The sequence below is a fragment of the Pelodiscus sinensis genome, chromosome 18, assembly GCF_049634645.1.
Source record: "Pelodiscus sinensis isolate JC-2024 chromosome 18, ASM4963464v1, whole genome shotgun sequence".
Taxonomy (NCBI): Eukaryota; Metazoa; Chordata; order Testudines; family Trionychidae; genus Pelodiscus; species Pelodiscus sinensis.
The window spans coordinates 7,827,785-7,842,984 of NC_134728.1; the positions used below are offsets into that span (position 1 = coordinate 7,827,785).

At 42.4% G+C, this 15,200-nt stretch overlaps 1 protein-coding gene across 1 annotated transcript in view; it reads right to left on the bottom strand.

The window, feature by feature from the left end:
* Positions 1-762: 762 nt before the first annotated feature.
* Positions 763-15,200, bottom strand: part of NTSR1 (neurotensin receptor 1) — a 160,103-nt gene continuing 145,665 nt past the window's right edge. Inside the window, exon 4 of the mRNA XM_014575093.3 lies at positions 763-10,449. Within this exon, the coding sequence (XP_014430579.2) occupies positions 10,200-10,449 (250 nt within the window). The 3' untranslated portion in view covers positions 763-10,199. The remainder of the gene's footprint in view (positions 10,450-15,200) is intronic.

A 15,200-nucleotide genomic window follows, 5' to 3' on the forward strand; every position in this document is an offset into this window, starting at 1 on the left:
TGAGTCCTGTCGTCAGTTTTGAAATCCACTTAATATGTGCTGGTAACTGTCTGGCTTATAATCACACTGTTGCCGGGGAGTCGAGAGCCTCCATGGACCCCTGGGCAAGGAATGTGGGGGGGAGCTGGCTCCGTGCTCCTGAGGGGGATGGGCCTCAGGCAGAAGGGGCGGGGCCAAGGGCAGCCAGCCCTCAGCGCTGCCCTCACGATGGCACATCACACCCCAACTCTCAGAGCCGCGGGCACAGGGCTTCAGCTGGTATCATTGCAAGGGCGCCATTTTGGGTGGGTGGGGGAGGGGGGACCAGTTGTGTGCTCTGGGCCGCGGGTTGCTTTTCATCCTGTTGCATGGGACCATCAGAGAGTGAGGGGAAAGTCCTTGCATTCTGTGCTTGCGTCGCATACCTGGCTGGTGAGCTCCCAGGATGAAAAGCAAGCCACGTCCCAGAGTGCATGGCTGCTGCCCCACACCCCACCTTCCCGAAATGGCGCCCTTGCACCACCGCCACAGTAGCAGTGATGGTGGCCAGGAGCCCTGGAGCTCTTTGAATCGCTGGACCCCAGGGCAATTACCTCCTTCACCCTCCTCCACCCTCCCATCGGTGGGCCTGCATTGTTTTGTGTGGTACTAAGTCAAATACCTTAAAGAAGCCTAAGTATATTATATCAACACTATTATCTTCATCAACAAAATGTATAATGTCATCGGAAGAAGATATCAATTTAGCTTTATGAAATCTATTCTCCATAAACCCATATTGATGGCTACAATTATATTACCCTCCTTTAATTCTTTATGATTAGAGTCCTACATCATCAATTCCATTGTTTTGCCTGGGATTAATGTCTGGCTGATTTGCAACATTGGGTTGAAAGCTACTTGAATTTCACATGCCTAGACCAGAATTGAATATCCCTCTACCACTAGTAAGCAATCATAGAATCATAGAATATTAAAACTCAACAGGACCTCAAGAGATCATCAAGTCCAGTCCCCTACCCTCACAGCAGGACCAAGCACTATCTAGATAAAGTAAGCTTTATCATTAACCAAGATCTGCCACTCAATCATGAGCCTTCAAAATCTTAAATTTGATTATTTATTTTTAAGATCAATGAATTAAAAAACAAAACAAAACAAAACCAAAAAATCACCATGCAATACAAAGGTTAATATCAGAAAGTAGCCGTTCCATTATAGTTTGGTCATAAAATACAGTATAAATAATGGCATGTTACATTTAAATAATATTTTCAATTGCGACGGGGGGAGATTTCACATCCCACTCCTTTCCCCTTGCCAGAGTAACTTTTAGAAATGAGACTGACACAGTCTTAACATTCATTATTTTTGACACATAAAATAAAGCACATACAAATTCTGTTTTTCCAAAAAAAATCACTTTTTGTATTTTCACCACAAGTACAACATGTCAAGTTGCACAGCTTAAGAGATTCTTGAGCACAAAGCCAGGCGATCATAATGAGATTTTGGGTTCTGCTATTTAGCTGCTAAAAAAAAAAAATCCAGACTAGAACAGACAAACTTGTTCAGCTGTAGCTTCATAAAGGGAAATAATTTTAATACCTTTTTTCCCCTAACAGAATTACCTTACAATTCTATTATTGGCAAGATAATACTCAAATTATTGCACACACAAACTCTGCACAGTCATGCTGTATGAATGTCTCTTCTGTTCATGAAGGGTGTATGCTCTGGTAATCAGACAGGCTAAAGGACCTACCGTTTAAATCTAACAACACAAATTGGCTGCAGTAGTAACACACCTTTCTTTTATCTTTGCTTATACATTCAATGCTATGAATGAAAAAGTTTTGGTTTGCTAATGCTTCCCAGATGATCCTTTTGTTTGGTTCAGTTTTTAAAGGGTGAAGTCATTGAAGCAGAATCTTATGCAGCTTACAGAAAGACAAGATCAGCAGAGCATTAAAACACTGTTGAGAGCTGGACCTTTGGTGATAAAGTCCCATCTCGGGGATATTTCTGACTAGAATAATGACTCTGGAAATCTGATTTCACACACTGAGAAAAGGGATGACACTGCTAAGAACACTGTGAAGATAAATGAAACCTTAAAATTACATTTAAAGAAGTGGCCTGGCAGAGTCTCATTAGACTCCAGTCACTTTGAATCCAAGCTAGCATTTCACATCTGTGGGTTCTAAGGCTTCTTTGAATGAAAATGAGCATTGCACCTCACTTGTAGGAAATCTACTTAAATCCAGTATGTCAGACACTCTCCCCTCTACTCCAATAATGTAGCAGTAAAGAAGTATTACAAATAATATGACAAAAAAATAAGTGTGAGTGAATTAATTGTGCTCATTGTTAAGCTCATTCCACCTTAATCAGTTTTAGAGTTCAGTTCATCCCCAAATTTAAGGTTAGCCAAGACTGTAGCTAAAAAGGAGCACAAAGGGAAACAGAGAAAAGTACTAATAAAGATCATTTGTATGTACCCTGAAGTCTGTACCATTTTCTTGTGCCTGCCTGTGTTCTTCTCTCTGGAAGTGTGGGCTTCTCTTTAGCTAGAAAAATGTGCATGCTTGTTTTAAATTGAGTGTTTGAAACTGCCTGCTCACTCCTATGAGTTCCCATAGGCTGTGTCCAGACTCAGCGGTTTTTCCGAAAAAAGTAGCCTTTTTTCGAAAAAACTTCACCTGCGTCTAGACTGCAGCCGCGTTCTTTCGAAATTAAATCGAAAGAACGTGGCTTTTCTTTCGACGGCGGTAAACCTCATTTCACAAGGAAGAACGCCTTTTTTCGAAAGTGCTCTTTCGAAAAAAGGCATTCTTGAATGCCAACAGGGCTTTTTAGAAAGAGAGCGTCCAAACTCACTCACTGCTTTCTTTTGAAAAAGCGGCTTGCTTTTTTGAAAGTACTGCTTGCAGTCTAGACGCTCTTTTTTGAAAGAGGCTTTTTCTAAAGACATCTTTCGAAAGAGGCTTGCAGTCTAGACATAGCCATAGAGTCCAAACCTGGGTCTAAATATGCCAGAGCTTTCACAGAATCATAGAATACTAGAAAATAGAAGGGACCTCAAAAGATCATGAAGTCCAGTCCCTTAACCTTGCAGCAGGACCAAATACCATCTATATCATCCCTGATAGATGTCTATTTAATCTGCTCTTAAATATCTCGAGTGATGGAGATTCCACAACCTCCCTAGGCGATTGAGATTCCACAATCTCCCTAAACAATTTATTACAGCGTTTAATCACTCTGACAGGAAGTTTTTCCTAATGTCTAATCTAAAACTCCCTTATGCAATTTAACCCCATTGCTTCTTGGCCTATCATATGGGGTCTGAAATCATATTCCAAAGTGGAACAGAGTTTCTAGACATTCAAACTTGGTGAGTTGAAGAAAGAATTAGGTTGCAATTCAAATCAGGGTTTTTGATTTAGGCTTGTCTCTGGTTTAGAGTTCATGAACAAAGGTTGATGAACCAGAAAAATGCTTAAGAAAGATCACGGGGTATTTTTAACCTCCTCAAGATTAGTCCTTCCCTGCTAAAAATCCTTAAAGATGTATCCAAATGTCTTTGTTTTCAATTGAGCTCTTTCCCATTTTAGTTCCAACTCATAGATAAACCTAGAGGCAAAAAAAAAAAAAGCCTCTTGCACAAAAATGCCCTCTAATTAATTATGCAAATGAAGTGTGGCAATATGCTAATCTGTGCTTCATTTGCATAGGCTTTTGCACAAGAGGAATGCAGTGCACATGTAGTCTAGGAAACTGACAGGATATACCTGGGGTTGGCAAATACCTGTTCAATGGCTTCCTTACCACTTGAATGGCTCTTTCACAGGTTCGATGTTTTGCTGGCTTTGTTAACTAGATTCTCTCTGGAGGAAGCAGAGGCACAGAACAAGGATAGAAAGAGGCGAGTGGATGGGCATTAAGATGCAGTGGTGCCCCAAATTTTTGGGTGCTCTACCTAGCTGCATATTCTGCAAATGAGTAAGGATGGCTCTGGCACTTATTCTCCTAACTCTCCTATGTACTTCTGAAATCCCATCTTTAAATGGTGTAGCTCCTGTTAGAAGTGTGATTAAAATAATCCTGAGGATCCCACTCCCAGGATCATAAAAATGGTCTCTTTTCCTATCAGCCCAGAGTATGAAGCTGTGGATCATTTTCCCTCTATGTAGGCAGTGTAATAGGGAGGGCAGGTTTTAGATCTGCAGGCTGAGCACTGTATATGGTGATTTGGGGAGATTCTACAGAGAATATGGCCACAGCCAGTGTGCAGTTCACGTTATTTCTGCAGATCAGAACTCTTAATCATCTGGAAGCAGCTTCTAACCCATGATGTTGGCGTGGCTATAATACATCCTGCTATTGTATCATTTCTGCCTGTCCCTGGGGTAAGGCCCAGCTGCAGGTCTGGTGAAATTCTGTATACTGTCACTGTCTGTTTACGTCAATGGAAGTTTGAGGATCGCTAATTTCCACTTTCTGTGCCGACTGCTGAAATTTCAGAATTATTTTTGTCAGTGTTAATTTTTTCTAAACATTCTAGATAGAAAGATTGATCAGTCATTCTAGGACATGAAATGATACAGTCAGACAGACAGGAATCCTGCTTAGATCTTGACCTGCATCTTCTGCAGCCTGAACTTAACTAAGCCTCTTTCATGGAAGCAAATAATATCTTACTGCCAGTTATTTTTGGTTACAAGTTAGGTCCTTCAGACATTAAGTTACTGGCTTTGATAGCATACATGAGTTAAATTGTTCATGCAGCCAGAATTATTTGCAATTAGAAAGCCCGACTAAGCTGAAAATTTGGATCATTAGGTTCATTTCTGATCTGGAACAGATATCCATAGTGCACCTTGTGACTTGAAAACGATGATTTGATGAAAACTTGTTTGAAGCTATATGTGTTCCCTATCTCACAGAAATGCTGCAATGATTAATTATTCAGGGTAAGATTTTCAAAAGCACTTTATGATGGTCAGCAATCAACTATCCATTGAAAGTCCCTATATTTCTATTGGCTAATAGGGATTGGGCTTTTCCTTTATTTTTTTTACTTGGCCCTATCTCCCTTAGTTATATCATTCTTAAAAACCTAAGCATTATTATAGAAAGTTTCTTCAGGTCTCCTAATGCTTTTAAAAATTTTCATAAAACGATTCCTAACCTATCATGGTCATATTTTATATTAAGGTCCTATTTGTACATAGTTAATAAAGGGTAATGAACAATGAATGGACATTTTAATAAATGATGGATCGATTGTTAAATTTTGTTACAGAATCCATTAGAGCAATAGGTTGCTTATCGCTTTGGCTTATAACCATCTGCAACACCTTCTACTAATGTAGATCACATACAGCTCATGTCTGACACATGCTTTTCATAATCCATTTATAAATGAAATCTTCACGTAAAGGGAAACCACCCTCCCTTTTGGTTTTTCTAGGTAAATTTAATAAATTGTGTTTCTAACTAGATAGAAGACCACTGTACATAAAAAATAGACGATCGATCATTCAAAAGTAACTCTCGCACTGCTTCCGGGATTACCATGGGAATGAAATAAAACTGGGATGGGGGAACCTTTTCTGGATCAGGAGCAGCTGGCCCACACAGTGGGAGCACCAGCTCCCCAATGCTGGGGGTGAGGGGAGTCCCATGGGCAAGCTGGGGGCTGGATTCAGCCGCCAGGCCATAGGTTCCTCACCTTGAAATAAAAGAACACGTAAGAGAGCAGAACGTATACCTGGGCGGAGTCAAACGAACCCACAGAAATGTCCATTCTAAACTGAGATTTTCAAGTGGATTTGAACAGCCGGGGACAAAGGGGGCAATTGTCCCAGGGCCCAGTGATTCTAAGGGGCCCGGGGCTCCCAGCTGCTACCGTTAGAGCAGCAGCTGGTGGTGGACAGAGCCCCAGGCCCTGTAGAATCACCACTGGAACACTGCACTGCACGCTCCAGAGCCCCACACCACGCCAGTCAGGGTGGCACCGGGGGAGGCTGTTTTAGGCCTGCCCCTTCCACCCGAGGCCCCACCCCTTCCAGGACCACAGAGCCGATGCCCCCCCTCCCATTGCCTAAGGGCCTAGTAATCCTGTCAGCTCCCCCGTGCACAGCTATCATTTATTAGCCTCTGGGTAGCTATGATTTGCAGCCATGCAGGCATTAGCTCTGTCACCTAAGCTTTAAGGAACACTGGTTCTATATCAGAAAATCTCAGTGGCGGTCAGAGCACTGGAAACTGAGCTTTATCAATCAGGTGGGATGTTTAACTAGGAAAAGGAGACTCCATTTTCAGGATTTTCCTTTTGGCTCTGTAAAGTTAAAATGGGCAGTCTCTTCCATTTAGCAATTAATATTGTAATTAGCTGGCAAGTGTACCTATGTGTTTAACGATTGTTGACTCAGTGAAGTCAGAGCTGTGCAGCTGTTTGTCATAGCCCCTAAGCTGCAGTGAGCTATTGGTGATTCTATTTTATTTCAGAGGATAGGGGATTATGCAGCAGGGAAGGGAATATGCTTCTGAAGCAGATTTAATTCTGTCCTCACTGCCAAAGGAAATTCTGAGTGGCCATGGTGTGCCACGGCATAGCAGCAACTGTCACCACCAAGAAATAACAGTTCCTAAGTGACACTAGGCTAGTTCAAGAATGAACCGTGCTTGGAATACCAGCCAGGCTTCCTTTTAATATGATCTGGCCTGCTCATTTTTCAGAACAAATCTGCAATTTACCGCCTTCTTACAGCCCAGTCATATCGCCACAGTTAATTTGAGCACCACGGAGAGAAAATCAAAACTTCAAAGTGTACTTGCTTGACCTAGATTTTCCTTAGATTTTCCTTTTTCTTACTGGAATTACTGGTCTGCTGGCCAGGTTCTGCTATAACCATTTGCTCAGGAGACAGGGCACCATGTCTGGCAACGTAAGTGATTTTGACAATGTGCAAGTGGGCATGGGCAGTATTGTGTTAACTAGTGCATGGCTATGATGTGGCTGATCACAAGAGCCTGGCACAAGTTGCACAAATCCCTGTGCTGGCTCCATTTCCCCCAGCTCACCAGTGTAATAGCAGAGATTCTCTTTTAGTTTATTATATGGGGCCTGTGATGTTGGTGTATTTTGTTGCATTTGATGGCTGGTAGGTAGAAATGGGAGCATAATTCAAATCCTCAAGCGACATAGCCCATTTGGATAAAAGGTTTGCAAATCCAAATCTAGGGTTAGCTCTGATCCAATTCCCACTTTTCATCTGGCCATAGCTTTGGTTTGCTGCCTGCATGCAGCCATGGTTAAATACAGATTAGCTCCTCACTGCTAGGCTGACCTTTTGCATTAAGCACTCCTTCAACAAAGAGGATTTAAGCCCTAGAATGATGTGCATGCAAGCACCTTTTGTTGGATTGTAACAAGGCCAACCACCTTCCGAGCACCTCTTTGTGGCCAAACCTCACTCTGTGGTGGTGTATGGCTACAGTAGGAGCTAAGCCCCATATTCCCAGGCATTACCTGACTGATCCTCAGCCCTCTTTAGCCCTCTGACTCTTCCAGGCCTAAACCCTTGTTTCAGTCAGGCATCCTGCCAGGAGCCTCCAGATTATGGCTTCATCTCTCCCCTAGTTTCAGAGTCTTTTGTGCAGAGACTTTCACTCACTACCATTCACTGCACTCCAACTCCTCTTTCTACATCATTGCATCCTCTTGGTGCTTTTATAGGGCAGTCACCCTGATCTTTCCCAGGTGCGCCTCATTCCATAATCTGGGTCAGTTAGCTCCAGTCCTTAAGAAGCAAACCATCTGGTCACACTGGCCCATTCAGACCCAACAGTTCTCTCTGCTGCCCCATCTAATTGGTCACAAAGGCAGCGTCTAGACTGCAGGATTTTTTCAAAAAAAGTAGCCTTTTTTCGAAAAAACTTCACCTGCGTCTAGACTACAGCTGCATTCTTTCGAAATTAAATCGAAAGAACGTGGCTTTTCTTTCGACAGCGGTACTCCTCATTTCACGAGGAAGAACGCCTTTTTTTGAAAGTGCTCTTTCGAAAAAAGGCGCTCTTGAATGCAAACAGGCTTTTTCGAAAGAGAGCATCCAGACTGCCTGGGTGTTCTCTTTCAAAAAAGCGGCTTGCTTTTTCGAAAATACTGCTTGCAGTCTAAACGCTCTTTTTTGAAAGAGGCTTTTTCGAAAGTATCTTTCGAAAAAGCCTCTTTCGAAAGAGGCTTGCAGTCTAGACGTAGCCAAAGTGTGTCTACACAGCAAAGTTATTTCAGAATAACAGCCGTTATTCCAAAATAACTATTGAGTATCTACACAGCAATTCCATTACTTGTTTCAAAATAATGGATAGCTTATTCCGACATCTGTAAACCTCATTCTACGAAGAATAACGCCTATTCTGAAATAACTATTTCAAACTAAGGTGTGTGTAGACGCTCTACTTCCGCTATTTCGAAATAGCCCCTCACCAGGGCCATTCTAAGTTATTCCTCCTGGGACTCTAAATCAAGATAGCACATGTACATTAGGGAAGCCTGCCTTGGACTAATTTTGAGGCTTCTCTGCAGTGTAGATGTGCTGTTTCGAAATAAGCTATTTTGAAATAACTATTCCGGAATCGCTTATTCAGAAATAATTGTGCAGTATAGATATACCCAAAGGGACCAGGTTTTGGAACTGGGAATCCATCTTGTTATCTATTAATTCTTCAGCTGTGTTGTCGGTGGCTAGAGCTTGGTAAAGACACCAGTTAAACAAGGTCAGGAAATACAGCTCATTACATCCCAGAACAAGAAAACTGCCCGAGAGTCTTTTTTGTGGTCTTTGTACCTTGGACTTAAGCTTGCCCGTTGGGGTATCAGCAAACTCTCAAATAAAAAAAACCCTGCAGATGGAGAAAAACTGGATAAAGAATGGCAAAGAAATCAACAATCTGTACCCTGCAAAATTCACACAGGGGACTCTGGGCCTCTCCTTCATTCATTCACAGTCCTCACTCATCACGGTCCAGGCATTTGCTCATCTCTTGATAGGGCTCACCTAACTTGTTACCTTTTTCCAGTGGAAAAAAGGATTTGTCTACAAAGCACATGTATAATTGCCCTCTTGTTTGTATTTGACAATTAGATTTGCCTCTATTTAAGCCTTCTAGCCTTTGTCCTTATTCTTATGTATTATGCTATTTATTTGTGGTATGACTTTGCTGAAAGAACCCAGCAGGCTTTGAGGACCCACTGTGCTAGGCACTGTACACACAGCTAACAAAAAAAAGATCCTTGCTCCTTAAGAGCACTGAACGGTATTCTCGAGAGTGACCCTCCCTGCCATCCTACTCTAGGTAAGGCATTGTTATTTCATTCTTTAATTGAGGGTCACTGACGTAGCTTTCCTGGACATCCTGATCTAATTAATCAGATTTCAGAATGAGTTGTATAAATAACTGCCTTGCTCCCTGAGTGCACTATTCCCTTTGGAGTTCCTTATTCCCATTCCTCTTTCTTTTACCACCTCTCAGATTATTTACTCACACACCAACATTCCTTCTAATCTTTTCCATCTACGTGCAGATTTTTCCATGTGTGTTGAATAAATTTTGTTATGTGCACTGAGGCATGTGTGAATGTGCACCACCAGAAGAAACACAAAGCTAGCTGTAGGCACTCTGCTAATCAGCTGGGTGGCATTGGAATTTCTCCTGAGCAGCTGCACAAGGACACAGTTTATAGGGAATGCTGCTTCCCCCCTCAAAAAATATCCCTTCCCTCCCAACTCCCTTGCTCCTCATTAAAGTCTCAGCTCAGTGCCAACTGGAGAAATGAGGTTGAGTCCACAGACTTTTGCATGGCACCTCTGCATGAATAAAAGGATGAAGCACAATATGAGTTGCCTAAGCTTGACATTTATAGGCTGAAGACGTGCTATGGCTTCCCAGAATAACACTGCATCAGAATCTATGCCAGACTGAAGTTACAAAATGCGGCAACATTATTCACAAGAGGCAAGGCCGATGCTTTAAAATAACCCCGACATGACTGGCGGAAGGAAGCCTATTTGTTTCAGCACAAATGACTCTGCTAAACACATTCGGGCTATGGTGAATTTAGAGACCATGCATTAAGGTCCCAGAGGTCTCTCTCACATCTCAAGTCCACATTGAAACACATTCTCTCTTCCTTTGGCTTCACTCGGGTCTCAATATGTAGTTTCCCTAGTGACTTGACTGGAAAACGTATGATTGCTAGAGATGCTGTTGGACTTCCGGGTGAAGGTGGATCTCTTTTTCTTCTTTTTCCACGGCAGGCACAGGAACATGAGCGTGGAGAGGAAGATCTGGCGGAAGTTTGCAGACACCAGGTTGTAGAGGATGGGGTTGATGGCAGAACTGACGTAGAAGAGGACATTTGTCAACATGTAGAAGTAGTGGTAGAAGTTATAAAGGAACCTGATGGAACACAACAAGACAGAAGAAACTTGAGCGGCAAGGAGAGTGAACAACTTGCAGTTCCGAGACTGGAGAACCTGGAAGCCAAATTTGCAATGGTTGGAACACAAGGACTGCCATACTAGATATCATCTGTGGGCCATCCAATCCAACAGTGGCCATCAGTAGATACTTTAGAGGACTTTTAACCCTTCCCCTCTAGAATTCCTAACAGTAGATAGCGATGGAACACACACCTCCTCACAAACATCTCAGTCTAGTCCTTTGACCGTCACACCTGCTCCTGTTTTTCTTTTTATTTGTCCCCCATTATCAACTAGACTCCAGGGTTCAGTGGATCTTCCCATAGGCTGGGAGAAAGCCCCGCCCGTGTCTCGCCCATCTCCCGGTTTCCAATGGGAGTAGAGTACTGCAGGCAACTGGTTTGGGTCTGTCACATTAGACTATCTAAGGTTGGTCAATATTTTTTTTTTCACAATTTGTCTTCCATTTTAGAAAAAAAATGTTTTTTTCTGAAAATGAAGCTTTTTGCTGAAAACTTGACATCGTTTTTTTTATTTTGTCACACTTTCCTCAACATTTCTCACCAATATCTTCACTGACTTTTTATAAAATAACTCATTTTCAAAATTATTCATGAAAAATGTCATTTATCAAAATCCCATTTTTCAGCAACCCAAAGTTTTCAATTATTACTTTGAAATTTTGTGTGCTATTTCTTGCTGATATTTTTACCAAAAGTAATTTCACAAAAGCGAGATAAGTCCATTTCAAACCTGAAATGTCAAACTCTTTAGCTTGCAGTTTTAGCAGTGTCAGTCCCAGGATAGAAAAGACAAGATAATATCATTTGATGAACCAACTTCTGCGGGTGGAAGAGACACCTGAAGAAGAGCTCTGGGCAGCTTGAAAGCTTGTTACATTCTCCAACAGATGTTGATTCTTTAAAAGACAGTATCTCTCCAAACTTCTGAGTGAAATTGTCAACCTGTTTTTCAACCCAATCTAACTATAACCCATGCAGGAGTTCTATCCTCTTCCCATTTTAATCAACTGCAAAACTTCCATTTCTTATAGGTATATAAGAACCAGACTATGGTTGGATACTCATCAACTGGATAAGAAAAGGGTGGTTTTAGTGTGATGTGCAAACACTGTGCACAGAAATGTCCACAGAACTGTATCTCAGACACTGCAACTGCTGTCTCTCATTGCTTATGAGAGTTGTCATAGGTATATGCCATGCTTTGTAAACTCAGGACAATTATTTTTAGTGGTATGGGAGGTTGTGCACCATTCTAAAGCTGTCAACACAATAGCATGAATCTCTGCTGAAGGGCTTTGCTCCATGTAAATGGTTTTTAAGAGTTAAGCCACAGACCTCTATAGAAAACCACAGTCAACCACAATTGCAGAAGCCACATCAGTGTCTCTGATTTAATGGCTACAAATTGCGAGGATATGTCAGCAGTTTAACGCAGCCAGAGGTGCTTGTTTGGGAAAGTGCACATCTTCCAGACTGAAAGAGCTGTCAACAATTATAAAGAAAATGTGAAATTCTAGTAGCTTGCAGTGCTGGTCCCCTTTGTTCTGGCTAAAGGAAGTACTGTGAAAGTAAGTGTCCTTTCAAGCAGTTCCTTCCTAAACATTTTTAAAGATTAACAAATGCTAACGTTGGTCTATTCAGTCCTCTTAAACTGCAGTAGGAAACTGTTAAAATGTCTTATCCCTATAGAAATGTACAAGATTTCGGACAAACATACAGAACATCTTCTGGTTCCTGTTCAGTAAGGTCTCAGTTTTCAAAAGTGACTAGCAATTTTAGGTGCCTTGATTTTTGGTTGCCAACTTGAGACATTGTAAAGGGGCCTGTCTCAAGGATGGTACCCACAAACAGATCTCTTTTGGAAATCTTTGGTTTCTAAAATCAAGAATGCTGCTTAGGGTCATACTTTATATTAAGATTCCCTTTCATAAAGAGGTTAATAAATGATTAATAAATGTTTTAACAAGTGGATAATCAATGGCTGTATATTGCCATAGAGTCTAGCAGGTCAATAGATTGCTTATAACCATCTACAACAAATACTACAGGTTGAACCTCTCTAGTCCGGCACCCTCGGGACCGACCCGTGCTGAACCAGAGAATTTGCCAGACCACGGGAGGTCAAGATTGTCTAGCAGCATTACCAACACTTCCACTGCTTACTGGGCTCTTAGAAGACATTTAGGGGTGAATTAGAGCTAAACAACAGCACAGAACATTGAGAGCCAGGACTGGTGGCTGTAAACAAAGTTTATGGGACCGTGGGAAACTTGGCCACACCCCGGATAAGTGGACATCCAGTTCACTAAAATCATGCTGGACCATGGATATTGCTGGACCAGACAGTGCCGGACTAAAGAGGTTCAATCTGTACCTATGTCTATAACTTGCTTATAACACCTATAAATCATTTATGAAACATCTGTAAATACCAATTACAAGTGAGGTTCTTTGCCTTCTTTTCCGTTTGTTTCTGTAAACATTAACAGAAAAAGGACCCTGCCTCATCTCAGACTCAGTTCCTCTGTACAGGCTGCTGCAGAAAAATGGATGGATGTATTTAAATAAGCACCATTCCCACAGTACACGGAATATCAAGATAATATGAATTAAATGCATAACCATTATGCTGGGAGATGCCATCAGGGTGCAAGCCAGCTAAGATGAGGTAGGATTGGTGGGAGATGTGTTCTACCAGGGTGGAGAGATTATTTTCAATATGAAGGGTCCAACCACTGGATCACGCTCCCTGGATTACTCATTCGTGATTTGGCAGAATTCCTTGGCCAATATGGCTATGTTACACTATGAGCAAGGGGTGTGATTCCTTTGCTGGTGAACACACGCTTGCACTAGCTCAGTGAGAGCTAGCATGAGTATAAATGGCTGTGTAGCGACACGGGCATGGCTAGTGACAGCAGCTGCATAACTGAACTGTGCTGAACACACTCCCCCACCGGTTTCAAGAGGGTTTGTACTCAGCACAGCTCAGCCCTGTCTCTGCAGCCACAGCCTGTCCTATCACAGCTACACTGCTATTTATACTCACCCTAGCTTATGCTGAGCTCATAGCATAGATGTAGTCTAGATAGGATGAGCCTCATTTGCACAGGTGCAGACTTCTCCACTGATCTCCATGGAAGTCTTTCAGCATCCTTGAAAATCAGACCTTTTGCTCTTCTGCCTAGACACAGAGGAAGGATAAAAAGACCAACGATTGTGATGCCTTACCAACCCCAAACCCAGTGGCGGATTTAGAGTTAGTGGGGCCCTATGCTCTGCCTCCTTTTTGCGCTCCCCACTCAGGGACCCAGCCAAGAAAAAGAACATTCACTCTTCCTGCTCCTCCCATTTTTCATTCTTTTGTCTTTATCCTCCTCTATTACAAGCAATAAGAAGTAAATGAAATAAAGTGAGGGGCCTTGATTGTTGTTGTAATCTAACTTTTTTTTCATGGACCGCTAGAAAATTGTTGCAGGTCTCGGGTAGACCACTTATTGATCTGTCCAAATATTGTGTGTACCATTGGCTAACTATTGTAAAGTGCTTTGGATAAGAGCGTTTTGTAAAAAAAAAACCCCATAATCTCTCTGGCCGCGGAGCGCAGCGTCAGGCGCCCCAGTGGCCCTGTGCTGGCTGTCCCAGAGAAGTGGGCAGAGACCCACATGTGCTCTACCTAAAGGTGGGGAAGGGCAGTTCCATCATCTGCTTGAGACTCCCCTCCCCTGGGCTCTCCATTCCTTGGCTGCTCTCCCCCTAGCCCATTTACCAGGTAGCAGGCAGCAGCATGAACAGGGGCTGAGACGCTTCAGAGGATCACTAGGTAGCCACACAGCTGTTGGCTGGGGATAAGTGGTGCTTTCCCACTTCGAAGTGCCACTTTTCTCTGGTTGGCTGTGCGGCTGCCCCATGCTCCTCTAAAGCCTTCCAGCCTGTGTTTGCACTGCTTGCCACGTCCTGCAGGTGAGCCTCCCTGCCCTCCTGCGCCTCCCCCCACAGCCCTTACTGCGGAGGCACTCCTCCCTCCCCCCAACAAAGCTGGACTGCCCCTCCAGGGAGGCCCTGTGTAAGGGCACGGTATGTTTCATTGTAAATCTGCCTCTGCCCAAACCCTTAGCACTGTGTTCCAATCATTACAAATGCATCCTGGGTCTGTAGCTATGAGGTATTAATTGAACAGATTTCTCTTGTTCAGACATGGGCATATTTGTTCATGATCTCATGTCAAACCACCATAAGCAGTTAATTCACCAGCATTACTGATAACTCCCCATTCATAAAATAGCTGTCATTTCAGAACTTTCTCAAAATGAATCCTGGATTTTAAAAATATATAAAAAATGCGAATGGAATACATCAGTCTGTGTTAACTGCTGACAAAGTTGTCTCAAGGCAAATGTTATTGTTACATAACCACTTGCTCCTTTAAGTGCTTTTCTTATAGTAAAGTCAACAAGAAATAACAATTTGCTTCAATGCATGCCTAGAAGTCTATTTTCAAAATTAAATGTAAAATCCGGTTGTTACCAAGCCAGGATATACAATTTGTTTCAGGGGATTGCTCTACCGTAAATCACTGCTTCTTGAGCTTGGAATTTATGAAATTTTAATAAACTCTTAGTTTAGTGGCATTTTAGCATTGTGGAAATGTCCTCCGCTCCTCCCTCTCCCTTTCATCACAGGAAACAGAACTTTTTCAGAAAAC